General features: G+C 39.2%; 2 protein-coding genes across 2 annotated transcripts in view; one reads left to right on the forward strand and one right to left on the reverse strand.

Moving 5' to 3' along the window:
• Positions 1–4,309, forward strand: part of LOC145478040 (uncharacterized) — a 38,089-nt gene extending 33,780 nt beyond the window's left edge. Inside the window, exon 19 of the mRNA XM_081455927.1 lies at positions 1,093–4,309. Coding sequence (XP_081312053.1) covers positions 1,093–3,634 — 2,542 coding nt within the window. The 3' untranslated portion in view covers positions 3,635–4,309. The remainder of the gene's footprint in view (positions 1–1,092) is intronic.
• Positions 4,310–6,550: 2,241 nt separating this feature from the next.
• Positions 6,551–27,315, reverse strand: LOC145478059 (polycomb group RING finger protein 3-like). The gene is made up of 10 exons (XM_081455959.1): positions 26,832–27,315; positions 22,902–23,007; positions 14,832–14,928; positions 14,177–14,232; positions 13,800–13,862; positions 12,374–12,524; positions 11,394–11,421; positions 10,785–10,883; positions 8,157–8,237; positions 6,551–7,047 (listed from the first exon to the last, which is right to left on the reverse strand). Exons 1-10 carry the CDS (start codon positions 26,835–26,837, stop codon positions 6,988–6,990), a joined length of 747 nt encoding a protein of 248 aa, XP_081312085.1. The 5' UTR covers positions 26,838–27,315; the 3' UTR covers positions 6,551–6,987.
• Positions 27,316–27,390: the final 75 nt, after the last annotated feature.

A 27,390-nucleotide genomic window follows, 5' to 3' on the forward strand; every position in this document is an offset into this window, starting at 1 on the left:
AAAGTCAGGAAAACGTAGCAGTTTTTTCTAGTACAATTCTCATTTCGTCTCGAGGCTAAAGCAATGATCGTGTCATGCCGATTGGTATTGGTTGAACACTCAAAGCGAAATGTTATGAGCTAGAGCTTTGTTATTATTTTTGGGAACTTTTCAGTGTGTGCCTGAACTTTGCCAGCTAATGAACTCCACTCCTACAGTGGAACCTCCCGTAAGTGACCACCCAAAATGTCAAGCCTAGGTGGTCGCTTACGAGAGCGTAGACCATATGGGGCCAAGATTTTGCCTCGTTAGCGTATGGTAACTGTAGAGACTTACTCATGTGAAAAGTCAATTTCGAGAAAAAATCCGGTACTTCCCATTGAGAAATTTCGGTCTTTTGTACTTACTGTGGCCCGTTTCTCGAAGGTCCCGAAATGTTTTCGCACTAGGAAAGCAGTAGCAAAATCTCAAACCTTATGATTACAGAGGTGTGTTATTTACATATTCTTAATATGACGAGGAGTTCTCTTCGTAGAATAAGTTTCATGTGTATACACCTTTCTGTTTTTATATACAGATCAACTAAATATGGCTTTGGGGGCCCGAAAAGTTGTCCGGGGCTTTCGAGAAACAGGCCCCTGCGAATGCAATAATGTTCCAATACCTTATTATCCCATTTATGCTCTATTATATCCCAAGTGGTCGCTTATGGGGGGTTAAAATAAAACAAAGGAAAATTTCAAACTTTTAGCTCTAAAGGCGGTCGCGGTCGCTTAGGAGAGGTGGTCACTTACAAGAAGTTCCAAATAATTATAGTGATTTGACTTGGAAACTTTTCGTATTTTTGAAAACTGGTCGCTGAGAAGAGGCGGTCGCTGACGAGAGGTGGTCGCAGCCAGAGGTTCGACTGTATTTGATGTGTTTTGCATGATATCTTCACCCATACTCGAATTACTAACTTTCTGTAATGATTGTCACACATCCCCTAGTTGGTGGTTTTAATTCTCATTACCTGTCTGCATGACCATGTATTAATGTCGTAGGGACAAACTGGATGTAGGTCATTCTCGGCAATAGAGGGGTTTCAAATAACCTTTTGTTATCTCTTGACAGCTGTTGGCTGAGGCGGCACCCCTTCTATGGTGCTTTCGTGGGTCCTGCCTGCTTGATAGTGCTCATAGATTTGATCATATTTCTTCGTGTTTTCAACCTGATCAATCGGACATACGACACTGAAGTGACTCCACAAACAGAGCAGGAAAATGAAGTCGAAATCGTAGCTGAAGAGAATGCTCTGGTTATTCAGCAAGAGCCTCTGCCAAATGGTGATGGAACCGGAGACATTGTGGACAAGTCAGCTTTACCGGATAAAAAGGAAATGATTGATCACCTGCGAGGAAGTTGCGTAATTTTACTTTCGATCATTAGTAGCGTGACACTGGGAGTGATAATGATTCGTTACCAACAGCCACACGCCCTGTACATAGCCTTGAATTGTCTATTTGCGGTGCTGCTTGTTGTCTTGGGAGCTCTTGTTTTCGTCTTTTATTGTTACAGAAAGCAGAAAGTTCGGCTTTTCTGGAGAAAGTGTTGTAAATGCTGGTGCTTGTCCAACAAGCAATACGAAGTTCAGCAAGAAACGCCTGAAGCCCACACGTATGAAGAGATATCGCCGGATAAAACGACAGCTGATACGGAAAATGGACAGGAGGTACAATTCACTGGGGATGAAATTCACGGCGCCAAAAACCAGCTTTCCCAGGGAGATGAGGATTCACAATCGAACGTGTCTTTGCCGTATTCGGCGGTCATTAGAATTGATAAACAAGATCATGTGGCGGAGAAGGAGGCCGAAGTTGAACCTGAAAAAGCGCCGTCTGTGTCAGACAAGCAGTCTTGTACGTCAGCCCCTCTTCCTATGAAATATAAGCCCCGAGGGAGACTTCTTAAACACCCCCCTGGACACCGGCACAGCTATACTGAGAACACTCGTTTTCCCCCTAGTATTTACGAAGATCGTCGTGCACCCCTTGCTCCACCCGAGGGGACTGCAAGCTCCGTGGTTTCAAGCATTCAGCTTCCTACAGACACCGCGTCCAATGTTGCTCCATCCGAATGTCATTCATCTGTGCGCGAGGCGGCGGATCCTCTCAATGTGTCACGCCATACTAACACGTCATGTTCAGCCTCTGAGGTGTCCATTCCAATAGAAATTCCGTCCTCGAAGAGAAGACCTCCCATACCCGGTTCTTCCTCGCATGGTTCGGATGGTGCGCACCCTCTCCCGTTTAACAAAATTCGTACTCCAGTGTCTGGTGTTCAGCCTGTGTCAAGACCAGGAGGTGATACCCAAGATCTCGCTCATTACTCAATCGCCGAAACTCCAACCAGTGGCATTCCGAGGCAGATCCCATGTGATCATGTTGTGGTGCGCGAACGGTATCATATTCCTTACGAGCCACGCGCGCTGTCGGAAAAACCGCGCGACCACTACCAGATACTTCCTCTTCCAACGAACAGAAGAGATCATTATATACTGCAGCCTTGTCTTGATGTTGGTCCAAACCCGCACAATCAGTATCAAGTGTCGCCTGATAGTTATCAAATGCCAGATGATCAAAATCCGGGTCAGAGAACTTACGATCAAAATCAGGTACTAAGTCCCACTCAAGGTCAGGCTTTTTATCATATAACACGTGACCAAAGTCCCGCTCAGAGGGTGCATGACTTGTATCAGATAGCACGTGACATACCCCCTTCTCCGAGACTATACGAGAACTATCAAGTGCCACGTGAGCAAATTCCTCCCCAGATTGCGCACGAACGTTATCAAGTCCAACAGGATCATAGTCCAGGGAAGAGAACGCACGATCAGGCTCAGAGACCACTCGAGCACAGCCACATGTCACAAGACCCAAGCATTGGTCAGAGATCACATGACCATCATCAGGTGCCTCGTGATCACATGCCACGTGATCAGCCTTACGATTACATTCCGCTTCCAGCTGACCAGAATCCGGCTCAAAGACCGCCGCACGAACGTAGCACGTCACCATGCCACGAGAATGAACGTGATCTAGTACAAGGAGCACGTGATCAAAACTTGACAAATGAATCTGCGCACGGTTCAACTCAAGAAGCTGCGGACCGGCCGCAGGATCAATACGCCGGTGAAGGACCCCGTGAGCAGCAACAAGCTGTATCTCCCAGTGATAAGTCCACAACAGCTGATCAAAGACCTGACGTGCCACTCGACAAAAATGGAGTTAGACCTCAAAACGCTCCACGGGGCACTAGAGAACAACCCAACGGAATTCACGTACCTCGCCGTAGGTCACGCAATCCTTACCAAATTGCGCGTGACATACACCATAACCTTGGAATTGAAACAAGATCGTCACGTCGTTCTAAACGAGTTCCAGTTGAACAAAGGACGCAACCCCAAAAGACGTGCCCAAAGGATGTTGTGTCTAGTCCAGGTGAGACGCCAAAAGAGAGAACTCCGCGATCTTCTATGTCTTCGTGGAAAGAAGAACGGCCGAAACCCGCACAGAAGGAGTGGGTCAGTGATCTGCCAAAGACAGCTGTGTTTGTTCCCGTGCCTCACCTGAAGCGTACAACGCCCGAACCACCCCGCAATGAAACCAGTGTATAAATGCTAGTGTCGAACACTCGGGAAGGCGTCTTGACAAAAGTCAATACTAAATGCCCCACGCACCAGTAGTTATGACTTATCATTTACGTGTGTAGAGGGCAATGAGTTTAATGTTATAGTTAAGCTAAACGAGCTCGCGAGATATGTATCTATTTTAATCGAGGAACATTGCTAGCATGTATGTCGCACTCACGGTGAATTTTTTTTTTTTTTTTTTTTTTATACTTCAATTGCTATGCCGCAGCTCGCGACAAGACCTATTTGTCGGAAACATTAAAGACACTTAACTACAACACCGACATTTATCTGGAAAAAAATATCATAGTTTGTCCGGCATCGGCGCGTTCATCTGCAAGTTTGTAACAAAACAAAGTGTTACTAAGACACGCATTTTGCTATATAGGGAGTCTCCCCCCCTCAAAAAATATAAACACTATGGTGTGTTTGTTGTGAGATATATTTTGAAAGGAGCAGTTTTGTCAGTTTTAAGCCTGTGTAGCTTGAACATTAAAACTATTTTAACCCGTGTACATACGCTGCCTTTACGCCCATTTTGGTCGGCAGGCTTTCTTTGGAAGAAATATTGTATGACAAGTCATAAATGAAAGAACTAGGTAGTTTGTTTTTCGTTAGGTGTTTGAATAAATAATAGCGTGTGGTTAAAGAAATGATCAATTGTAGCTGTTATGTAATGGTTTGTGAACAGCCCTAAGGGTATCTGTATTCGCCATCTTCTCTACGGCAGGGAGCAAAATCTGGGTTTTGCTCGCAGCTCATGCGACTCTAATATTGACTACTAACTTATATACCATGCCATAGAAAATACAGCCAATCAGAATACAGGAAAGCTGCTGTCTACTCGACTGAATTACTCCCAACTTTTCCATCATGCCCTGCATTGATTGTGTTGATCACTGTATTTTCTATGGCATGGTGTAAATTACAGAATTGTGTATACTAAGAAAATACAAGTGACCAGTGGGATACCACTCGGAAGCGTTAGATAACTAGTATGCAACTTAACGCAAGCGAAATAACAACAGTAAAAAGAAACAAGCGGTCGTACTTTTCATCCTGCCTACATGTCGTGTTGATCTGCTTTTGACCCGCCAGAGTAAGTGATGCTGCTTAGCGCGATCTGACAAATAACCGGGCAGGAGTTTCCATCTCCCCTCTACCACCCTCCCGAAACAAACCCCTTCCCCCTCCCACCATCCCTCCAAACCGGGCTAAATAAGTTTTCTTTTCCGCAGTGTACTAACGACAAGGCTGTTTCCAGTGGCAGCCTTTATCTCGATATTGATTGCTGTTGATACCACTGAAAGAAATTTGTGTTGTATTAAATGCGCACTTAAGCTATCGTGTTGCTAAAAGAAACCTTTAAATTAAATTTTCAGAACCTGCGAGGCCTTAAAAGTTTCACGTTACACTTCGATGGGGCAGATTATTTATACACGGTAAAAACATTAGGTAGAAAAAATTACATAATAATGACCAAAAATCCAAATCCTAACATTATATTAACTTCCATTAATATGCCACTTAAGAAAAATCCTGGTTTCCATGAATGCCGTGTTTAAAAATTATGGTAGAGGAGGCGTTTAAATTTGTTTAATGAACCAGACTCTCTAATATTACAGGGTAAGCTGTTCCAAAGGGTAGCGCCGCTGTAACTAAAACTATTTTTCATGTAGTTAGTTCTTGGAAAGGGGACAACAAGTTTGTTTACCGAGTCCCTCAGAGAATAGCTTGATTCATTTCGCTTTATAAATTTAGCCGTGAGATATTCCGGAACGAGACCGTTTAAAGACTTGAAAATCATTAAGGCGTTCTTAACAAATCCCAGCCTGCGAACAGGCTCGCATGCGCCAGTAAGCGAAGCAAGCCGGTGAGGAGCCTGGAACGTAGGCAGAGCCCGGTGAGGGGCCTGGGTTTCATTCTTCCCTCGACAACTCTCGCTTCATTCGCAGACGGCTTTGCTCGTGCCACCAACCATGAGAGCCCGCTCCTAGGCTAAACGCGTCCTTATTTTACAAGCCCATTTGTGTTTCTAAACCTGTTTGTGTTGTTTAGCAAACCTTTCAAGCAATCGGAGCAAACTAACTGGACGTGCAAAATGTGTACATATCCTGCCTTCCACCATTACAAATGACGTAGAAAATTACTTCATTGTGATCGGCTGACAGCAAGGCTATTTAATCGTTAATTCTAAATTTGCACTGTAGTGCAAATTAACGCGCGCGCGTTCGTAATTCTCCCAGTCGTATAATTAGTATAAGTAATCGTGATACTTGAAAATTATTTTGCAATTTTGAGAAATTTTCAAATATCACTCGTAGTGAGTACGGTTTTTGTTTCGCTCGTGGTTTAATTTTTCGTGTCGGTGACCAGAGCCAGGCTCCCACTTGGCCGACATTTTGACAAAACTTCCGCACCACGCAGCATTTGACATTTCATACTGTACAGTCTGTATAGGGCTGTTGTGCGAATGTGGGCAAGAAGAGCACCTTAAGTGACCCAGACGGCTGAAATGACTTGGGTCTTCTCGAAGCGATAGCCGCAAAGATTGCCGCAAAGGATTCCTACTGTGTGATGTAAACGTGAGGGCATGTTAACTAAATGGACATACGAATATTTAGACTCGAAAACTTCCGCTTGTTTACAGAGAGAAATAATTTTTTTGGTAGGGTAGAAGCATCTTGAGAGTCGTCGTGGAAATGAAATATTTGCTATTGTTTTAAAAGACGTGTTTGCTCTAACAATGCTTGACGAAATTGGCGATATAACGTTATTTTCGTGGATAATTCTTTTGTAGTTGAATTTTTGGTTGGTAAGAGATGTTTTAATCGTCTATTTTATTGTATTAAATAATTTTTATTTAACATTTTTTGTTCGAATGGAGGCTTTAAAAACATCTTTTAACGAGGTTGGCAACTGAAATATTGTTTGCTCATTTTCAACACTTATATGAAGCTGTAGTTTTTGTTAGCCTCGTGAACTAGGAATTCCTTAAATTAACTAATAAATTGGAAAGAAAGAGTGCCAATGAAAATCTGCTGTTGTCAAGGAAATTCTAGGGTGTTGTTTTAAATCTGACGACTACAAATAAGTATATAAAATGTAAATAAAGTATTTCAGTTGCATAGCCTTGCATCAAAACGCAAATTTGAACAAAGATATTTATTTATTACTATACCTTATAAAAATTAAATTCAACGAACATTTTAACACATCGCCAAGAAGGCTTAGAAAACTTTAAGCCCTTAAAACACAAGAGCACGGGCATCGTTCTCTTCTGACAGTCAGGTATAAATAACTATACAGGTTCTCTCGACGAAAGGATGCCATGTCGATCACCTTGTAAATCTCACATCCATAGCTCTGTAATGAAGAATCAAGGGCGCTGAATGTTCCTGAAACAAGAAAAAGCGATTGCAATTTTGAGAATCTTGTCACCATCACACCAAACGGTACCTTTGCGGTAATATACAACCATGAAACGACTGACTGCGTTGGCGTGACTCTTTTGGTCACACGCTCTGGTACAAAAAATGCCTTATTTCTAGGTACAAGCTGATTGATGTCAACACAATTATGTGAATGTGCTAGGGCACAGGTGAATAGAGGTACCAAACTTTGAGTTCTCCCAGACTCCCTCTAGTTATCATCATATGCAAGCACAGCAAGCTCATCTTTGTTGTGAACTTACAAGCCTGTTTCCACAAATGTTTCTAGCCCCTTCATCATTTGTATATACTTTTTTGTGGATGCATGAATGACATTGGCAATAACTTTGTTCACGACACCACCAGCTCCTTTCCATAAAAATACAATGACACGTACCAAAGGTTTAGCTTTATAGGCCTGCAATGTGTGCAAAAAGTCATTCTAAATTCTCAAGAGTGACCCTAAATAAAGACAATTCAGACTACGAGTAGTGCTTTCAACAAACGATTTAAATTCACGCTATTGCAAGAGGACTCCTTGCCATCACAGATTATATTTGCAAGAGACACAAGACATGTACATCCGAATGAAAAAGGCCACATAAAACAGAGGCTTTTCATTTCATCACTGTTCTCGCAAGAATGGCTTCGAATGGCTACCGGATGTCTTGATCACTCTCTGAACTACATATTGATCGCATGGTTTATGCATGATTTAACAGCACGTGTGCATTAAACTTGCAACCTTATCAATCATGGACTTCGGGCCATTGAATTTTTGTGGCAGAAAGTCTGGGCATTTTTTCTGTGCTAAGATTTTTTGGGAGAAATTTCCAAGCTCCCCACAAACAAAGATTTGGCATTTGTGGCACTTTCCTTTTCCTTTATGCTACGATGACATTTCCGACTATTCTTCTGCGACACCTTGCACGTGCTCAGAAGTGAAAAATAAACTTGACGTCACACGATCTTAAAATATCGGGAAAAAAGACAAGTAAATACAAAAAAAGCTCCTGATGACCTGTGTGATCTTGGCTTGATAGGAGTCACATAATCAATGTACATGATATCTTTACCTTCTGAGGTGAAAGATTGTCACTGATGTACTTCAGTGTTAGGTCTCTTCCCATTTCTGTTTTATCATACAAGATGCCAACCTAAGAAAGTAAACAAAAGAAGATGAAAGGCATTCATCACTCTCTATTGCCTACTGGGAGGAAGCTATATATATTATAGCAGAGCTCCGGTACCCCATTCTCATATAGGAAAGAAAAGGAAACCCATGAATTGGTTTTCTCATGGTTATCATGGCTAGCGGTATTGCTCGTGGGTCCATATTCAAAACGACGATGGTGATGGTGGTGGAGTCCTGCAAGATGGCGGCCATACTCCAGCCAATAGGTTGAGAGAGACATGCAGCCTTGGTTTGTAGCCTCCTCTGATATTCGACATCCCTGTTATAGTCAGTTGACAACTGTCAAAACAAAGTATCCGCTGACCAGTATCAAGTGACCATATCATGGGCTCAAGTTTAGAGCTCATCAAGGTCATGTGTTCTTTTTTTTAGTTAATCCCTGACCAAGTGCTGTTTTTTTTTATTGGATTTCGGGCTGACGTGAGGTTAACCTGTTGTTAACAGGGACAGGTTGTTCGGAAGCCGGTTAACCCTAACCAAGGATTAAAAGTTCACCAAATTATCATATTTTCCTTGTATACAAATGTTTCTCATTGCTTTTGTTTAGTGTATTTTGGGATTATTCAAACTCAAAACAGAAGGCCAAACAATATACAGAAAACCTCACCACAAAGTTACAAAACTCATTTCAAAATTCTCGCTCATCCTGGGTTAGCTTAATCGGTCTCTTAACAACCCGGCCCACCAGCACCGCTTTTAGGCTTGGCTAAATCTCTATGTTATATAGTAAGCTATATTGAGGTGATTCCTCTGTATTGCATTGTGCATCCTCACTGTACAGAATGTTATGCACACTTAGCGTGCGCACATGACCAAATGGTGGCTTTCTAAATGGCTTGCCTTGCGAGGGACAAATCATCGTTTTCTTCTCCAAATGAGTAGTGGGAACTAACATTTTTTTCACTTAGTTTGAATGCAGCAATCACCTTTCTATACAGATATCATAGACCAATTTCTATTGCAGATTAGTATAAATCTACTAGCGTTCTATCACGAATACCGTTCTCTGATTGGCTACGCTACTCATTATCTATTCTGTGATAGATAGTGAGTAGCGTAGCAGTGTCCCCTTGTTAACAAAATGACGGCCGCTTCGTTGCATTTTCGAAGTGTCTGTGAGGAAGATTTAGATGAAGTTTTCAACGACTAGTAGATTTATGCTAAAACAATTAGATTATTCACTCTCAACGTAGAAACCAATCCCAGTCCGCGCGGCCATGCATAAATGGATCGACCTTCCCGCGGGTTATGTAAATCGCAAAGTATTTCGCTCGAGTTCAAAAGTTATAACAACGTTACGTTCTTTATGCTGTTTCGATCGCCGTATTCCCAAATCGTCAGGTAACGTCCCCTTTCTTCGTTTGTCTCGTATTTCCTATCTTATTCGTATTTTCTATATCATTTCCATTGTTGTAATTAGTGGTTCCGCTCTTAATGTATTATGTTTGTTACCTTTATCCTAGAAACCACTGGCAATGACATGTGTAGTTACGTTAAGAGTTCAAGTTATCCACAATTTTATTAAACTTCTTTACGACCTAAATTATTGCTGGTGCGTTAGTTACACTCAATTTCTCTGCATGATAGTTGACTCGGGCTGCGCCCTCGACAAACATCACGTGATAGAAATCTCCACCTCATAATCTAATCGTTAAGTATAAAATTACCACTGACAATGCGAGAATATAGCTAGCACTCATACAAGATAATATGTGGCCTCAAGAACACCGCACGCTTGGAACATATTGAATCCCTGTTGACTAAATATGGGTGCCTTTATCATGAAACATACATCAAATTGCTTCTTGACATTGATGCAATACATGTACATTCATTGTTGTATTTCTAGCTTAACTTTGTCCCTATTTTTTGTGCTCTCACAAAGGTAAAGTAAATGGTTTAAATGAAAACGTTTCTGAGATCTGATAATTTAAGGAATTATGGGGTTTATTGAAGGTCCTCCTGCTCTTAAATAAATACTGGGACCCCCTTATTATTTAACATTGTAAGCAGCCAACATGTAAAATTTGAAAGAAAATCTATTGTGAGTACAATTTCGATTGAATTAACTAATTGTTAACCATGATTAGCAGCATTCTATGGAAAGAGGAGTAGAAACACTTAGTAAATGGTGAACTCATGGGTAGCAGTAGTTTGTCTGGTGGGATCATTTGAGTGCCGGGTCAAAATGACCTGTGTTCAGTTTGTTGAAACATCAATCACCAAAGACAGTCCTTTTCAGTACTATTCCCTCGCCCAGACTACGACATGAGTTGAACATAATACTCTCACACGCTTAAAATGCTATGGGACACGGGCTAAGTTTCAGTAAGATAGGAGACTTATACCACATGCAGACTAAACCTTACGCTTTATTCTAAAAGAAATTCACAGTTGTTCAGAGGAAATTAACAAGTTAACTTTGCACATACATGTAGTCTAGCCTCCCAGCAAAGGCTGGTTGGTGAGCTTAAAGATCAACTGTTGAGAGTTACATCTTAATGCTTACCATGTTTTCAGATTCCAAGTGTAGCTTACTGGCCAAAAATCTCTGAATCAGTCCAATAGTGACTTGTGTTGATAACCTTATGAATTTCTTTTGCAATGGCTACAAAGAGAAACAAGCACACAGCTTATTAATGCATATATCTGATGTACATGTGTATATATAATGACAAAACACACCATCTACATGTAGTTGTACATAGTTATGTACCAATTAAAGTCTAACAGTCATTACATATAAACATATACATCCAGACTGAAAGGAAATTGGAAACCTTAGTTTTGAATAAGTAGAATAATCCTTCAGCATGAAAGCATGAGTACCATGAGTACATTGTAAATCAAGTCCTGCTTGACAGGATAAATAGGCGGCAAACCTAAAATGCAACAAATTTAGAACCATGCATGTTTTTCAACATGATTCTTGCTGTCAACGACTTGACCCTTAGTAGTTTTGAGTTGATGATGAAGGCTCAATGTCTGTTTATGACAATTTACCATTAAAAACGTACTTGTGAAACACAGTATAATCACTGAGCTTGCTACAAACCAGGCAAGATGGATGGGGGATAAGGAGTAGGTTTGTATAGCTCCGAAAGGGAAATATTCTTACCTCTATTTCTAATCTGCTATTTTCATCCCTGAAATTATCAAAAATACATTAAATTAATGATATAAAATATTAATATACGTCAGGGTAAGGTACTGGTTTGTTTGTTTGTTTGTTTGTTTGTTTGTTTGACAGGTGTAATTTAGGAAAACATCATCATCACCATCCAGGAGTGTTGTGCAATTTCAAAACAAGAAATATTATGGTTCAGTACATGTAAGTGCCTCATTATGTGTAGTAGGGCTCCAGGCTGCGGTGGTTTTGTTTGCCATACGAAGTAAAATAGAGTTAAGGGGACTAAAATCACCACACATGTCACCATGAGTGGTGGTGATGGCAAGCTGTTTTTGATAGTGAAGGAATTAAAAGTTAGACATTCCTACCAAATAAGTTATGCTCAGTTTCTTTTGGAATTGCCTCTTTTGACTTTGTATCAAAACTAAAGAATCACAGTCTTCCAGTTTGATTATGATCTTGGTACCAAGTTTATTTGATTTCAATCCCTAATGGAATAAAACAATGATACGAGAATGGATTGAAGTGACACTACGCACTCACACTCTATTGCTCCTTCATTGCTCATCTGTTTTTTTGTCATTAATTCATGGTGGTAAACAGTTAGAATAACAAATCCATGAAATGTATGATCAATTTTGTTTGTTTCAGAATGATCAGTTGTTTTATGTTTCATGAAATGCAGTATAATGTATCCCTCAAAGAAACAAACAAAATGAAAGGGACATACATGTAGACTGTAAACCAAAATTTAACATCTGGAGACCATTTTACCAGTAAAGGTTGCTGTAGAATTCAGCTTGGAGGCCTGTGTACATGTACAGGCTGGCGATTCATCTCCATTATTGTAGCTGGTGAAATTACCCACCCCCAACCCTTAGTAACAGCCCTGTCAGATAACATTTTAAAAGTCAATTTTTTTTCAGTCACACAACCTGTGTGCACTTTCTTAACTGAATCAAACTCACCGGTATGTCTCAAGTTGAAGTGAGATTTGTTCATCTGTCCGATGATGATTTTTCATCATTGTGGTTTTGCTTGTTTTTGATGTTACTGTTTTATCTTTCTTGGCAGGTTTTGTTGTCCTTGGGGCCACATGTGATGGTTGATTAACTAGAACTTAACAGAGACTTGGGTACATGAGCACCAGGGAAGTGTAATGGACCAAGAATTAGTGTGCTGGACTCTGGATTGAGGAAGGAGCAATCCAGGTTCAAGACCTTGCTGGGGTCATTGTGATGTAATCACAGGCAAGACACTTACTCTGACAAGCAAAGTGTCTTTCCATCCAGGTGTTCAAATGTACCAGTTGGCAAATTATATGAGGAGGTGAACCCTGTGATGGACTAGCCTCCCATCCAATGGGTGGTAGAAATACTCCTAGTCGCTTCACATAACCAAAAGCAGCATTTAGTGCTGGCCTGAAGGGCTATCAGGACTGAACAAAGAACTCTACTTTTCAAATACACAGTAGATGTTCTATTAAGCACTGCTTCCAGCCCTCTCTTTTGAGCCCATTGGTCTACAGCAAGAGCCCCCACAAGAGAGACAATAGAGACCTTTAGATTGGACTACCAGTATGAGATTGAGTACAAGTACGATATCTGAATTTCAAACCAGTTAAGTTTCCAGAACCCTTGCTCTTCATGTTGGTTTTAGGTAGAGAGGGTAGCTCATGGCATGAGATGTGTATATGATATATGATCATGTGAAGCCTGCAAACTAGAATTGAAAAGTCGCACTCATACTCAATCTCATACTCCTACTCAAATCTAAAGTCCCGTACTGGTGTATGGCAAAGTACTCGTGGCTGTTATGTACTGCACATATAAACGTAATTATTTACAGCATACACACCCGAGTGGAATGATGTCCACAAGAGTGAAGTGTTTTGCCTTACAACACTGTCATAATATGAAGGTTAAGACCAGCTCATCTCTTAACCTCCAGATAAATATTTCAAGTCTGATGCCAAAACAGACAAGGCTGACCAAAACATATTAACGGCAAAAATGGTACAGTAATTAAACAAATTAGTAGTACAGTAAGTAAATAAATAGAGTAATTGAAATATTATGAATTCAATTTAATACGTAAGCCTCATTTATTAAGCATTATTCAATTATCTATAATTTTTTAAAAGCAAAAATTCTTATGGACACTATTGACTAAATACTGTTATTTCAATGACAAGCTACTTTAGTTTAAGACAAAGAAAAGACAAAGAAAAGGCAAAGAAAAGGCAAAGAAAAGGCAAAGAAAAGGCAAAGAAAAGGCTAATTCAAGCCTCCTAGTCCCTCTCCCATGAATTAAGCAATCAAAATAACTAGAAAAGAGAATTAAGTTTAAACATTAGAATCCAGTTGTTACAGCGTATATGTGAATGTATGGTACCTTTAGGGTCTGGATATGGAATTCCTCTGTCTTTGTAAAACTTGCGTTCCCTCCTCTTCTCCTCTAGAAGAAAATAAGGAATGCCTTTGAAGATACCTGTTTGTGCCATCAATTTTAAAATAAATATGTCTATACACACAGTGATGTGATACTGGTACTTGCAAATATAACATTGGTTTGCTACATTTTAACATTGTTTCATATCCTCATGTCAGCATTAGTTGCAGGTTTGAATTAAGTCCTTTACCTGACCAAAATTTAATCTCATGTCAAGTGGATAAAGTAGCATAAAGTAATATTGAACTACTTTTTTCCAGGTCAGATGAGGTAACATCAATTGTAACATAACACATCACCAAGTCATTCTGTGAACTAACCTCTCTCCACCCTTGGAAGAAGTTTGTAAACAATATCTTGCATGGTCCTATCAAGTCTGCAAGAAAAGAATCAAAATAAATCGACATTGCCCAAAAAATGAAATTGTAAGACATTTACATGCACATGAACTAATTGTAAGTTTATATATAATTACACACTCTGATGCACATTAAATGGACTCTATAAGTTATTCACTGTTTTGAATAGGAATTACGTATATGATTTGAAATTTTCTGGGGCTATCAATACTTAAACTGTTTGCTAGCATATTCATGTACTGTACCTTAGATGTACAGCTGTATTTTGTTTAAACAAGCATTGTATTGACACTTGCTATAAATTTGAATGCCTAATAAATTACACACTAGTATCCCCAACTTCACACATCGATCACTGTTGTGTTACCACATACAATACAAAATGTATATAACTTTTAATCAACTTTAATTAGTTTATTTACTACAGGTGCAATACATGTACCAGAGCAGTTTTCAAGACCATTCACAAAGGACACAGACAATCCAATGAAAAAAAAGTTTTTTTTTTAAGCCAATCACATACATGTACATGTATAACATAGAAATGCAAAACCAATTACTATTCAACACTCAAGTGAAAACTACTCTTACTAGTAATTAAAACAATCTATCCCACCTGATGTTATACAGTGGCTGTGATTCATGAATGAGACTGTTACATGTTGGACATCGATTAACAAGCTCAATGTGTCTCACCAGACAACTCTTGCAAACTAACAAAAAACAATGATTTGCAGGCTTAACGCAGGCATAGTATTTTAAAAGCCATCCCAGAGCTTGAAATTGCAAACGACATGGTAGCCAATGCAACTAATATTTCATCTTTTGCGACTAAAAATTCTGGTTTAGTCGCCATAATGGTGACTACATTTCTCTGCACATGTGTTGACGATCAATAACAGTTATGTTCTCATACATTATGTCCTTGTAGAAAATTAAATTGAAAGGTCTTGGTTCTAACATATTCAACATAAGAAAAGAAGTCAATCCATCCTTTTGCTTTCCTAAATGCTGTGTTGATTCTCTCACATCGGAAAACTTCCAGTCGCCCTATAATGCACTGCAAACCCTTTATCATTGACTATTCCAATGGTGTATGCCTATAAATTGTTCTCTTGTAATGCACAGATCTTTCACACCAGTGTCCAGGGCTGTCATTATGGGCCGTAACCTGTAACACCTGTTACGGCTGAGTATGCTTGATTTTCCCTTGATGCTATGGGTCAAATTGCCTGTTGTTGATAGAATTCAACCACAAAGTAACAAGTTTGCTACGGGTGTGAAGAACAAGGCTACAGGTGACTCAAAACTTAATGACAGCCCTGGTGTCTTGACTCAAAAGAAACTTTATCAAGTAGAAACACTTTTATCATAGATCCTAATAAAACGCTTTATTTTCTTTGGTATCCTGATACATTTTTCCCTTCTGTGGCTTTCAATTTATTGGTCCCTTTCCTAAAAAAATTAATTGGCCCCTAAAAAAGATCTTCAGGGGCCACCTTGGCCCTCAAGTAAAATTTTCGGGCTGAAACACTGACACATATGGTATCTGTTGCCCTCCACAGTTATCTTCCAGAAAGTCAAATAATGTATGACAGTTCAACCCCACTATTTTGAACTCTCTGGGGAAACCAAAAGTACAGTGAAACCTGTATTAAGCGGACCCCATATTATGCAGACACCCTCTCAATTAAGTGGACACCAGCTTTCTTCCTACGTTTACTGTAAAATAAACCTGCATTCAGCGGACACCTCTGTTTTAAAAGCGAATGTGGACACCAATATTAAGAATGGCTGACTGCTAGGATCAAGAAACACCGGTCAATGACCCATTTGGCAAATCGCTCATATTTTGCCCAAAGATACCCTTTGGTGACCTTATTCTAAAAATCATATTTAAAGGTTCCAGCAAATTTTTATTTTTCAGAAATTCGCGAAAATTTGAAAGCGTGGTCAAAGTGCGGTCTTTCGTGTAATAAAATGACCGAAATAGGTTGCGAGGACGAAGCGCTGCTAAAGTCTTAAAACAAATTAAATTGACTTCAAACTTCACACAAATGTGGAACAACCACTCTAATTTATTCCTCGTTTTAAACTAATCTCAGAGATGTCGATATAGTGGTTTTCCGAACCATTTTAAAAACACCTATGAAGCGTGTGAAAAATAACAGCAAAACATAGGTCATGTTTAACAACATAAAAATGCATCTGGTACCTCACTTTCTGATTATTTTACTTCATGGCCTTAAAATATCATTATTAAACACATATCATGCCAAGTTTCATGCTCGAACTCACAGTATTTCCCTTTGAGAAAAACAAGAATCTATGTCAATGTGTTGGGCGCAAATAACACAATAATTATACACGAACAAGAGACAAATCAGTTTCAACGGCGAAAGTAAAAGGCTATCATTCATTAAAATCCCACCAATTCACTACTATCAGTAGAAACATAACGTCCACTACATAAAAACTGTTTTTAGACGTTTTCGAAACATTACACGTTAACTTTGTTTAATTTCCTGTCCGGCGTCACGTCTAGTTTGTCATCACATGTATTTCCTTAACGTGAACAACACTGTGAATGGTTGTCATAACAAACGCAAGATATTTCCTGTAACCTTAATGTTTTTGATTCAACAAAACGCTTTAAGTTCGTTGAGACACAATAATGGGTCAACTTGGAATGCTGTTTAGCATTAAGGACATTAAAGGACTGAAATTAATCGAGTTGAAATATCTTGAAGCAAATCAAAATCGCGCCCTTATTCTAATTTGGTAAACGGCTGACCTCCGTTCAAGTTCAAGAAGTCAAGAGGTTAATTTGGCAATGTATTACTGGTACAACAACAAAATCAAACCGAAGTCATCAAAAGTGTAAGTTTAAAAGTGTAGTGGCAAGTTCCAAATAAATTTCGCCTACATAAATTGGAAACAAGAAGTGAAATGGTCTGACCCAAAACAAATAAACAAACTATTAATACGACTAATTTAATCCTAAAAAGTTACAGAAAACATACTAAAAGCCGTCGATTCCCTTCAATACCACTCCACATTGCCTTAAAGAGCCCAAGCTTTCTGCTGTAAGAATCAGGGGCCTCATGAATCTGTTTTTATCGCATCGGCAACCATGCTGCGTGGCTGATATTCCACACTCAGTAAAAGTTGTCACACAATCGTTCGAGCAGCCCAGTCACACTTACGCTGCTCTTGCGCAAATGTACAACATTTCGCAATTTACCTAAACCGATTACAAGTTTAAAGTAGTGACAGTAGATTGAAATGCACTTTTTAAAGCTGACCTATCCAGGTGCAATTATTTCTTGTTCTTGAATGGCTCTTAGTAGTAGCTACAGTCAGGGAGGGGGAAGGGGTTACTCCTGGAAATTTCAGATATCTGTATGCCATGGAAGATTAAGTGGTCTCCAGCTCTTAACGCTAACACTGAAACACCACATGATTCTCGAAGTATCACAGGGGTCACTAAGCTAAATAATTTTGAGTTTAGCTCTGCAGAGTCAATTACCTGTTGGCGCGTATATTGCATTGACAGGTGGAAAAACAGTTAAACCGGAAAAGCCTGTTGCACATTGTGATTTAGCGTTGTCCAACACGCAATGTTTCGAAAAAGTCTAAAAACAGTTTTTGTGTAGTGGACATTATGTTTCTACTGATAGCAGTGAATTGACGGGATTTTAATGAATGATAGCCTTTTACTTTCGCCGTTGAAACTGATTTGTCTCTTGTTCGTGTATAATTATTGTGTTATTTGCACCCAACACCTTGACATAGACTCTTGTTTTTCTCAAAGGGAAATACTGTGAGTTCGAGCATGAAACTTGGCATGATATATGTTTAATAATGATATTTTAAGGCCGTGAAGTAAAATAATCGGACAGTGAGGTTCCAGATGCATTTTTATGTTGTTAAACATGACCTATGTTTTGCCATTATTTTTCACACACTTCATAGGTGTTTTTAATATGGTTCGGAAAGCCACTATATCAACATCTCTGAGATTAATATAAAACGAGGAATAAATTAGAGTGGTTGTTCCACATTTGTGTGAAGTTTGAAGTCAATTTAATTTATTTTAAGACTTTGGCAGCGCTTCATCCTCGCAACTTATTTCGGTTATTTTATTACAAGAAAGACCGTACTTTGACCGCGCTTTCAAATTTTCGCGAATTTCTGAAAAATAAAAATTTGCTGGAACCTTTAAATATGATTTTTAGAATAAGGTCACCAAAGGGTATCTTTGGGCAAAATATGAGCGATTTGCCAAATGGGTCGTTGACTGGCGTTTCTCGATCCTAACAGTTAGCCATTCTTAAGCCATTTTGTTGCACAAAACCTGAAATAAGTGGACACTTCAAGGGCTTTTTACTTCTAAAAGCTTAGCTCAGACACCTTTAACATTACATTCAGTGATGTCATTTTAAAGCTAACTAGATTATTCCAGATTGATGCATTGACTGACTGGACATTTGTGCTATGAACAGTCTTTGCGCTTACACTGTGTTACACTATGTCACAAACAGGTTTACTTAATAATTAACTACTAGTAATAGTTATCACGAAAGCTGCCCCCGATTTCTTTTATTTCTACTTATTGAAAACAATTGAACATTATTGTATGAACTAAAACTTCTATATCTTTTTTTTTCTGTAAACAATATCACTCATAATGTTCCTATAACTTACGCGTCTTATCATGGTTATTATCCAAACATTCAACTAAGTAAACTAAACCAACACTTTCTATTAAACTCAATCCATTCCAAACAGCCATAAGTTTTTGTTTGAAAGGACACAAAAACTACTTTGTGACAAAAAAGGTATCCTTCATGGGAACTAATATTTCTGTTACTAAAATTTCACTCAGTAAAACTTAAGGAAAAAAGGTTAAAAAATAATTGAGAAACAAAATATTATGTCAAAACACTCTACTGTTTGCATTTGGTAATGAAACAAACCATTTTTCTTGTTATACAAGCAAACATGTCTTGAAAGCAGAATAGCAGTTAAGAAAATCATCTGGAACTTGCTGTCATGATTTTTTTTGTGAGACATTAACAGAATAGCCCGAGTACCAGGCTTTTCTTACTCGCGGGGTGGGAGGAGGAAGCACCCAGCAAAGAAAAGGCCTCTCTCTGCAATTTCCCCCAGCCCCTACCCCTACCCTCTTGCTAAGAAAGGCCTCACTGATACTCAGGTTATTAACAGAAGTATCGCATTACTGTCACCTCCATAAATGCAAATTAGACTCAAGTTCTTTGTCCTCAACAAAAATGCTGCAAAACATTTACATTAACGTTTGGATTCCTACCAAGTCACCCAGCTGTGACAAGAGCTCTCTGCCACATGAGATTACTCAACACAAATAAGCAATCCGACAAAACGACATGCAAAGGTAGAACTGGTGATCGGAACAGTATTTTAGTCACAACTGAACACGAGCGAAGCGACACTCCCCTCAAACATCAAGATTTACTGGTACTTCAGAATTACTTACGATACCCTCTGAGTTGTTTTTATCCCAAAATCCATCTTCAGGATCTTTGAAATCAGTTTCGGAATCTCCACCATTTCAAAGTAAATTTACTTGATCGCGGTAAAATCAACATGCTTGGAGTATATTAACCGGGACCACCGTGTGCACCTAGTTTCTTCAAATCGGGATCGATTCCCATACTACAGACAAATACTACCAATATACCATTACGTCTTTATATGCGGGGGGTACTAATGATGCCTCCTCAGGTTTTGGCCTCTGGGCCAAAACCATGCGAGGGCAATTGAAGAAGCTAGTCATAAAAGGAGATAAGTGACGATTTTGGTTGCTTTTCTTTTTTTTTTGCTCGAAATTAGCTGAATTTTTGCATGTGGTCTTCAATGTAATAGAAAAACGTGGTTCTGTATTTTTGTCGCTGGGTTTTGCTTTGTTTTCAAGTTAAAACGTAGGCAAAAAACTTGGCTTTTCCTTGCCATGTCTTTAGGAGTTTATTTGTTGAACAGCAAACAGGCAGACTGTTTATAGTGTATGAAGTCAAAACCAAATCCCACAGCATATAGAGCGGAAATCTGGGAACAGATTGTTGACATCGGCTATTGTGACGTGAACACAACATGTGAATTGATCGAGCGTCAAACGAAATGCCATCAAACAAAAAAGAGATGTGCTGCATTAGAGCTCTGTCAACTAATATCTTAAGCATTGTTTTAAAGTACCTTGTATGCCTGCCTGGTGGTTGAGAGGCATCATAAAGCCTCGATAAACCCTAAAGTCATCAGCACGTTTTAAAGAATCAAAATGTGTTCTGAAACTTCGAAGGCAGCTGATATACCGTAATCGTGTTATCGGCGTTCGAAGTCAGGTCGAGCCAGGTAGCAAAGTCCAAGAGCAGTTCTTGCCCAAGAAAAATACCCTCTGGTGAGTTGTGGCCCATTTGCCAAGCGTTGCTAGCGTCAAAGTTTGGAAAGCGAGAACTGGTTTTAGACTTATAAAATTTGTCTTGTATCGACCGCCATGTTTTCCCACGCACGAGGTGTAACGACCCTTCCCAGCATGCATTGCGATTACGTTCTGCGGACGTTTCTCGAACTGGTAACTAGATTTAAACATAATAATGGCCAGCAAGTGGCGATCGATTGTAACAGATCTGTGATCCAGTTTGCGTTGATTTTATTTCAAATCGGCATGATTTGTAGCGTTTTGAGCTTCTGGGATCAGGGGACATGCAGATGTATGGAGACCCGTACGTTGCGCAGAAGGGTTAATCTGTTAATCTGTCAGCCCTATTTATAGAGCGTTTTCACGTGGAGTCATCAAATTCTTAAATCCAAAACTAAACAGCCACCAAAGTTGTTATCCTCATCAGGCATAAGAGGTACCAGCGCAATTTGAACTTGGAAGTTATGGCGGTGCGTGACATAAAGCTACGATCGCGTTTGTCGAAAACTATGTTTTATCTCGTGATTTTTTAGCCATTTAAGACGTTGCCGTATTTGGAAAAGTGCTTATTGAAATGTTTATTTGTTTTATTTTATTTTTATTTAGACCTTTTTTGACCTGAAATCAACATTTTTGAGCTTACACGTTGCGTGAAATTATCATTTTCAGGAGCCCATCATGGGCTCCTACCATTTTGCTGTTTTCTAAGTGAAACCAACATCCTTGCCGTCATGCATTAACGTGAAATCAACATTTTAACCTATTTAGACCTGAAATCAACATCATTGAGCTTATGCGCTGCGTGAAATTACCATTTTGCTGGTTTCTAAGTGAAACCAACATCCTTGCCGTCACGCGTTAACGTCAAATCAACATTTTAACCTATTTAGACCTGAAATCAACATCATTGAGCTTATGCGCTGCGTGAAATTACCATTTTGCTGGTTTCTAAGTGAAACCAACATCCTTGCCGTCACGCGTTAACGTGAAATCAACATTTTAACCTATTTAGATCTCAAATCAACATCATTGAGCTTATGCGCTGCGTGAAATTGACATTTTGCTGGTTTCTAAGTGAAACCAACATCCTTGCCGTCACGCGTTAACGTGAAATCAACATTTTAACCTATTTAGACCTGAAATCAACATCATTGAGCTTATGCGTTGCATGAAATTGACATTTTGCTGGTTTCTAAGTGAAATCAACCTCCTTGCCGTCACGCGTTAACGTGAAATCAACATTTAAACCTTTTTTGACCTAAAATTAACATTTTTGAGCTTATACGTTGCGTGAAATTGACATTTTGCTGCTTTCTAAGTGAAATCAAAGTCCTTGCGGTCGCGGCGGGCCGAGCCTTTGTTATGATAAACCGAGGTGAGACTTCGACTTATAACAAAGGCTTGGCTTGGCTATTATAATAAAGGATCGGCTCTGTTTATCATAACAAAGGCCCGGCTTCGTTTATTTGCAGCCTCAGCGGGAAAAGGGCATTAGGTATTTTAATCAAAAGTGAACTTTGTCGAAAACGCTCCAAATTTCGCATGCAGTTTTGTTTAGGTATGTTTAGCAATATCCCGTAGTTTTTCTGCTAAACTTTGCTTCGTTTTCGGGATATTGCGTACGCAAAAAACCACTCGGTTTTCCTAGCGGCGTCTTTATAAAGCAAAGCAAAAACCAGCGGCAAAAATACAGGGATACGTTTTTCTATTACACTGAAGACCACATGCAAAAATTCAGCTAATTTGGAGCAAAAAAAAGAAAAGCAACCAAAATCGTCACTTATCCCCTTTTATGACTAGCTTCTTCAATTATTACTGAACCTGTCTAGAGCAGACACCCTGCATTAAGCGGACTATACCATACCCAGAATAGGATTCACTTTTTTTAAATTCCTTCTTAGTACGCCGTACGACAGGCACTAAGATGCTTAATACAGGTTTCACTGTAGTTCGAAATAGCCGGAGTTCAAAATAGCCAGGTTGGATAGTGAATGACTGAAGGACAGATCAAAGGGAAATAGTTTTGAATTTGAAATAACAGGGAATTTGCAATAACTGAGTTTGCATTAGCCAGGTCCAACTGTATATGCATTCCCTACTTTCAAAGGGTTTCTGCTTTGGAGTTTCCAAACCAAAGGTAAAACAAATTATACCTCTTTAATTTTGCTTCTTCTAAGAATTCTCTTCTTTTAGGGGATTATTACTTAAACATAATAATTTTATACTTACATGTGTGTAAACATTCTGTGATTGTTGCTGCATCAACCAGATAACCATTGCACAACTTGCAGATTATATGTTCATTGAGGGTTGTCACAGGTAACTTGATACGTTTCTGATGAGATACAGCACAGAAATGATAGCATTAAAGTGCACCTAACCCCAAAAAATTTTTTTCGCTAGAACGAATCTACTTATTATTTGAAATAGTTCTGCGAAAAAATTTTTGGATTCTGTTAAATCCTCGATTTTCTGTGCCACGACAAAATCTCGAAAATAGCTCCAAAACACCGCCATTTTGTTTCACGACCGAGTTTGAGGAGAATGGGTCCAGCGGCTCTTGTGACGTCTACCCAGGAAGGTTAGATATCTCATTTCCTCTCATTTCCTTCAGGATGGTGCAATACACATTCGAAAAGTGCGCAGAAATGCCTTCCAGAGGTGCTATCAGCTGTTGCAGCAATATTCCAGATTTAAAGAAAGATATACTGTACAATTTACTGACGATGATCGGCTAATGGTGCAATAAAGACGTAAACGATGGTTGATTTTGTCGAACCGAAACAAGCGAACTGAATCTGTGAGAACCATTGAAGAACTCTCACTGGAATTTGTTCCGCAGACTTTCGAACGCTATTTTCATAAATTTTCTGCTTAAAGCTAACCAGCAATTTGTACAAATACCACCGACAACCTATATCTTCCAATCCCGCAGTATTTATAACATAACCGGCAAAGTTGTGTGATCCGGTCATGATCAAGAAGCGTTATACTGATATGTAAATAGATCACAACTGTGCGCCACTAACCAACACTTATTTCTCTTTCGATTTAGATGAAAGTCGAAGATTAATCCTCTAGAATTACATGATAACAAAATTGTTAGACTCACAGAGTTTTTCGAAGGTTTGGAAATCAGCAGTGTGACAAAGATTCTGTGCAATAGCGTCGAAAATATGACTGCGTAACATTATCTGCGGACCGCTTAGGGAACACATCCTTTTCGCTTATCCGACGAATTTCACTGCAAACTTTGAGAACAATTTACATTGGTTATTTGGAGTTACGACTTAAAACGTGTGACAATGTGAAATCGGTAATTGTATGAAATGTTTCCTTCCACCTTGCTTCCCGCAGCTTCAAAAATACAGGTCCAAACAATACGATTTTCAATCGATCAAAGCCAATGTTTTGGAGGTCATCAAGTCTCAAAAACTGCAACACGTACGTCGCTCTTATAAACATGAAGCATTCAACTGAAAGTAAAACACAAACTGGATTTAACAGAACCTTGACAAAATACATTCTCGGTAAGGACAAATGTAAACGGGCTATAAACACGCGTGGGAATCTTATGTTTAGTTGACGAAATTACCATCCAAAGCAGTCCTTGAGTTTTCTTTCCTGCTGTTCGTTTGCCTGCTCCTCCACTTCGTATCTAGCTTTCCATTCCTAATATACAAGCAGCTCGTCCGCAAAGATGTTTTTCCCGTCGTCGCTTGAAATATTGTAAATTGCTCTCAAAGCTCTAAGCAGTGAGTTCACAGTTGTCGAACGTGCTCGATCGAAGTTTATTTCAGAGCCTTCCGAATCGAAACTTAACTCTGACTCCAGTGACAAAAAAGAAATGATTCTGAGACAAAACTTGGACGTTTTAGTCCCAAAATACATCGGAACGATTAGTTTTGCATTCTATTTTCTCGAGCAAATACAGTGAGTTGACTGAGGCGCTATTGTGTTTGGTTCCTGGGTAGACGTCATCACGTACCGCCGCCCCAGACTCCCTAAAACGCGGTCGTGAAACACTTAATCACGACTTTGAAAGGGCATAGAAAATCGAGGATTCAACCAAATTCAAAAATTTCTTCGCCCAAATGCTTCAAATAAAGTCTAGATTTGTTTTAGCGAAGAAAAAATTTTGGGGTTAGGTGCACTTTAACTTTAAATAACACACCTGTCCATTGAAACTGTACTATGAATGGACTGCTGACCTACTATTAATTTTGTGCATGTTGTTTGTTGTTTTGACATGTACTTTGCTATGGGTCTTTCAAACCTTCTTTCCTGACTGGACAAGAGGTCAGTCTTGTCAGAAAAGTTCTTAAATTGCCTTTCTCCATGGTAAAAGCCACACACAATTGCTCATATTTTGTTATACAATCATCTTACAACACTGTTTATGGAGCACAATTTGGAATCCTAATACCTAGTTGAACAGGTCTTGACTTCTCAAATTTGCCAATAAAGGCTCTGTTATTTATTATTCTTCAATTTGTGACTGGTCTCACAACCAACTTGCTACACAAATTACAAGAGAAATTAACTCGTGCAACAGGGCCCTAACTCAAAACAAAACTCATTATCTTAAGATTTCCTTTACTTGATCACTGTAATAATCATTTCATTCACCCATAATCTCTCAAACCCTCAATAACTCTCAAACACTCAATAACTCAAACTCCTCAAGAAAAAACAGGGGGAGGGCATCTGTAATAATTTTTGTCCAAGCCCACATGATTTTCCCAAACCTGATTGGTTAATAGATCATTTGCAGTTCAATAACAAGTGTGACATTAATTGCTGAACTAGGTGCTTCAAATTTTATTTGTTGCTCTTAAAAGTATCTAAAGAGCCGCTCAGAGAGATTTGTTGATGGAAATTTGTTACATATTGTTATTGTGACTGAGAATGTGGAGGTTAAAAAGCCAGATTAACAGAGGTAAACAGTGCTCATCTTATGGCAACAAAATTATTCTGTGAGCATTCTCTTCAATACCTGTGAACATTGCAAAGGACATGCAAAGCCTAAGTGAAGAGGGCTATTTCCATTATTTGCTCTATGTGTCATGTCAGATGTCGTGCATTACACACAGACGACCCTCTGATTTTTCTTGAGGACAGCCGGCAGCTGTACACAGGTTATCAATAATTTGAAACTCCTGCTAAGTCATAGCAATCCTTACCTACCTCTGAAAAAGTTCACCAATCACCCTCTAAAACTAAAACCTTGCATTACATTCACAATTCCAGATATTATACAACAAGAGACAAATCTGTACTGCGTGTTGGTACATGTATTAAGGGTCTTTGTTTACTATGTGATCAAAAGTTCTCCACTTTTTCATAAATTGCGGTATTCCGTATGAAAATATTCATAGCTGGTCAGGATAATATCTCGGCAATTTAGGTTTAATTAAAGAGAGGATTTCACAGTAACGCGTATGCACACCATTAAAGAGAAATCAGGTTTCCACTTTACATGATGCGTATCACTTGTTTGATTCACATCAACATAAAACTTTCTTACATGTTGGCTACTGTTACACTGTACATGAAACAAATAAATATGCAGTCATTAACGGAAGGGAATGCAGTTTATTCAAGGGAGTTTTAAGCCATTCCGTCACTTTCATGTAATTACTATAGAAACTCATTGTCTGGAATTATTACCACTGCTGTGACATTTGAGTAATTTGTATCTTTTGACTACTTTTGAAAACAGCTAACTGTAGCTACAGGTTCTAACCGTCTCAGTTTTAAAAGGCGAGCTCTATCCTATAAACATTGTATCAGCATCACGTCTACATCACTTGCGAACAAGCAATTTCATTGTCGATTTTAACTAAGTTCAAGGTAGGTGGAACTTCCCTAACACGTAACCTATTTCGTCAGACAACAGCTCTGCATGGTCCGAGCTCTCTACATAGCGTAGAGAGCTCGGACTATGCACAGCTGTTGCATGCCATGTGAGCTCCTGTGCCACGCAAGAGACAATTTATCTCCAGCATGGCAAGTGGAACTGCTCCTCCAACATTGAAAACAGCGAATTAACAGCAGTTGTTTCTAAGACAGTGGAAATTCTAACTCCTTAAACACTACATGTGTAAAAATCTGGTTCTCTTTATATTCATTTTGTGCATTTCAATACAGTTTCCTCACCTGCATTCTGGAGAATTTCCCAACGAAGTATAAACCTTCAAGGTGACAGCAAGCATGGATTTTGCCTCGCTTCCAAGCTAAGCCTCGACTACATCCAATCAAGTGTCATTGTTGTCGATACCCAAATCCTCTTGATGTTACAGACATGTCCCTGGACATGATCTTTGATAATACAACTTTGGAAGAAAAGGTGCCAATATTTTTTTCAGTAATCAGTTCTCCAAGTTTCTTGGGAACATTTTGTCCGTCACGCCAGGGCTTGCTGACGTTCTGAATACTCCGCTTTCTATTCGGATTTCGTTTGCTGAAGTCCAGTGGGCAGGAGTTTACTGAAATATTTAGGCACCGCGTTTGTGTCGCATTTGTAATACATTCATTCTCAGATCAAGGCAGTCTTGACTTTCTACATCTCGTCAGTTCTCATTCTAAAGTTAAGCAAACAAATTGGCGAAAATTCATTCAATTTTGCGACTTTTTGTTCCTTTTGTCTCTTGAAAACCCAAAGAATTAATTCTGTATTTTCTACAGTTAGGACTTTAAACATTTCAGTTACAGTTTC

Source organism: Orbicella franksi, chromosome 2, assembly GCF_964199315.1.
Source record: "Orbicella franksi chromosome 2, jaOrbFran1.1, whole genome shotgun sequence".
NCBI classification, from domain to species: Eukaryota; Metazoa; Cnidaria; class Anthozoa; order Scleractinia; family Merulinidae; genus Orbicella; species Orbicella franksi.

Excerpts from the sequence above, each read along its gene's own strand:
- LOC145478059 (XM_081455959.1), bottom strand. Across the intron at positions 14,233-14,831 it reads CAGCCACTGTATAACATCAG|ACTTGATAGGACCATGCAAG; the intron begins GTGGGATAGATT and ends CTTTTCTTGCAG. Across the intron at positions 7,048-8,156 it reads ACAATCTTTCACCTCAGAAG|GAACATTCAGCGCCCTTGAT; the intron begins GTAAAGATATCA and ends TTCTTGTTTCAG.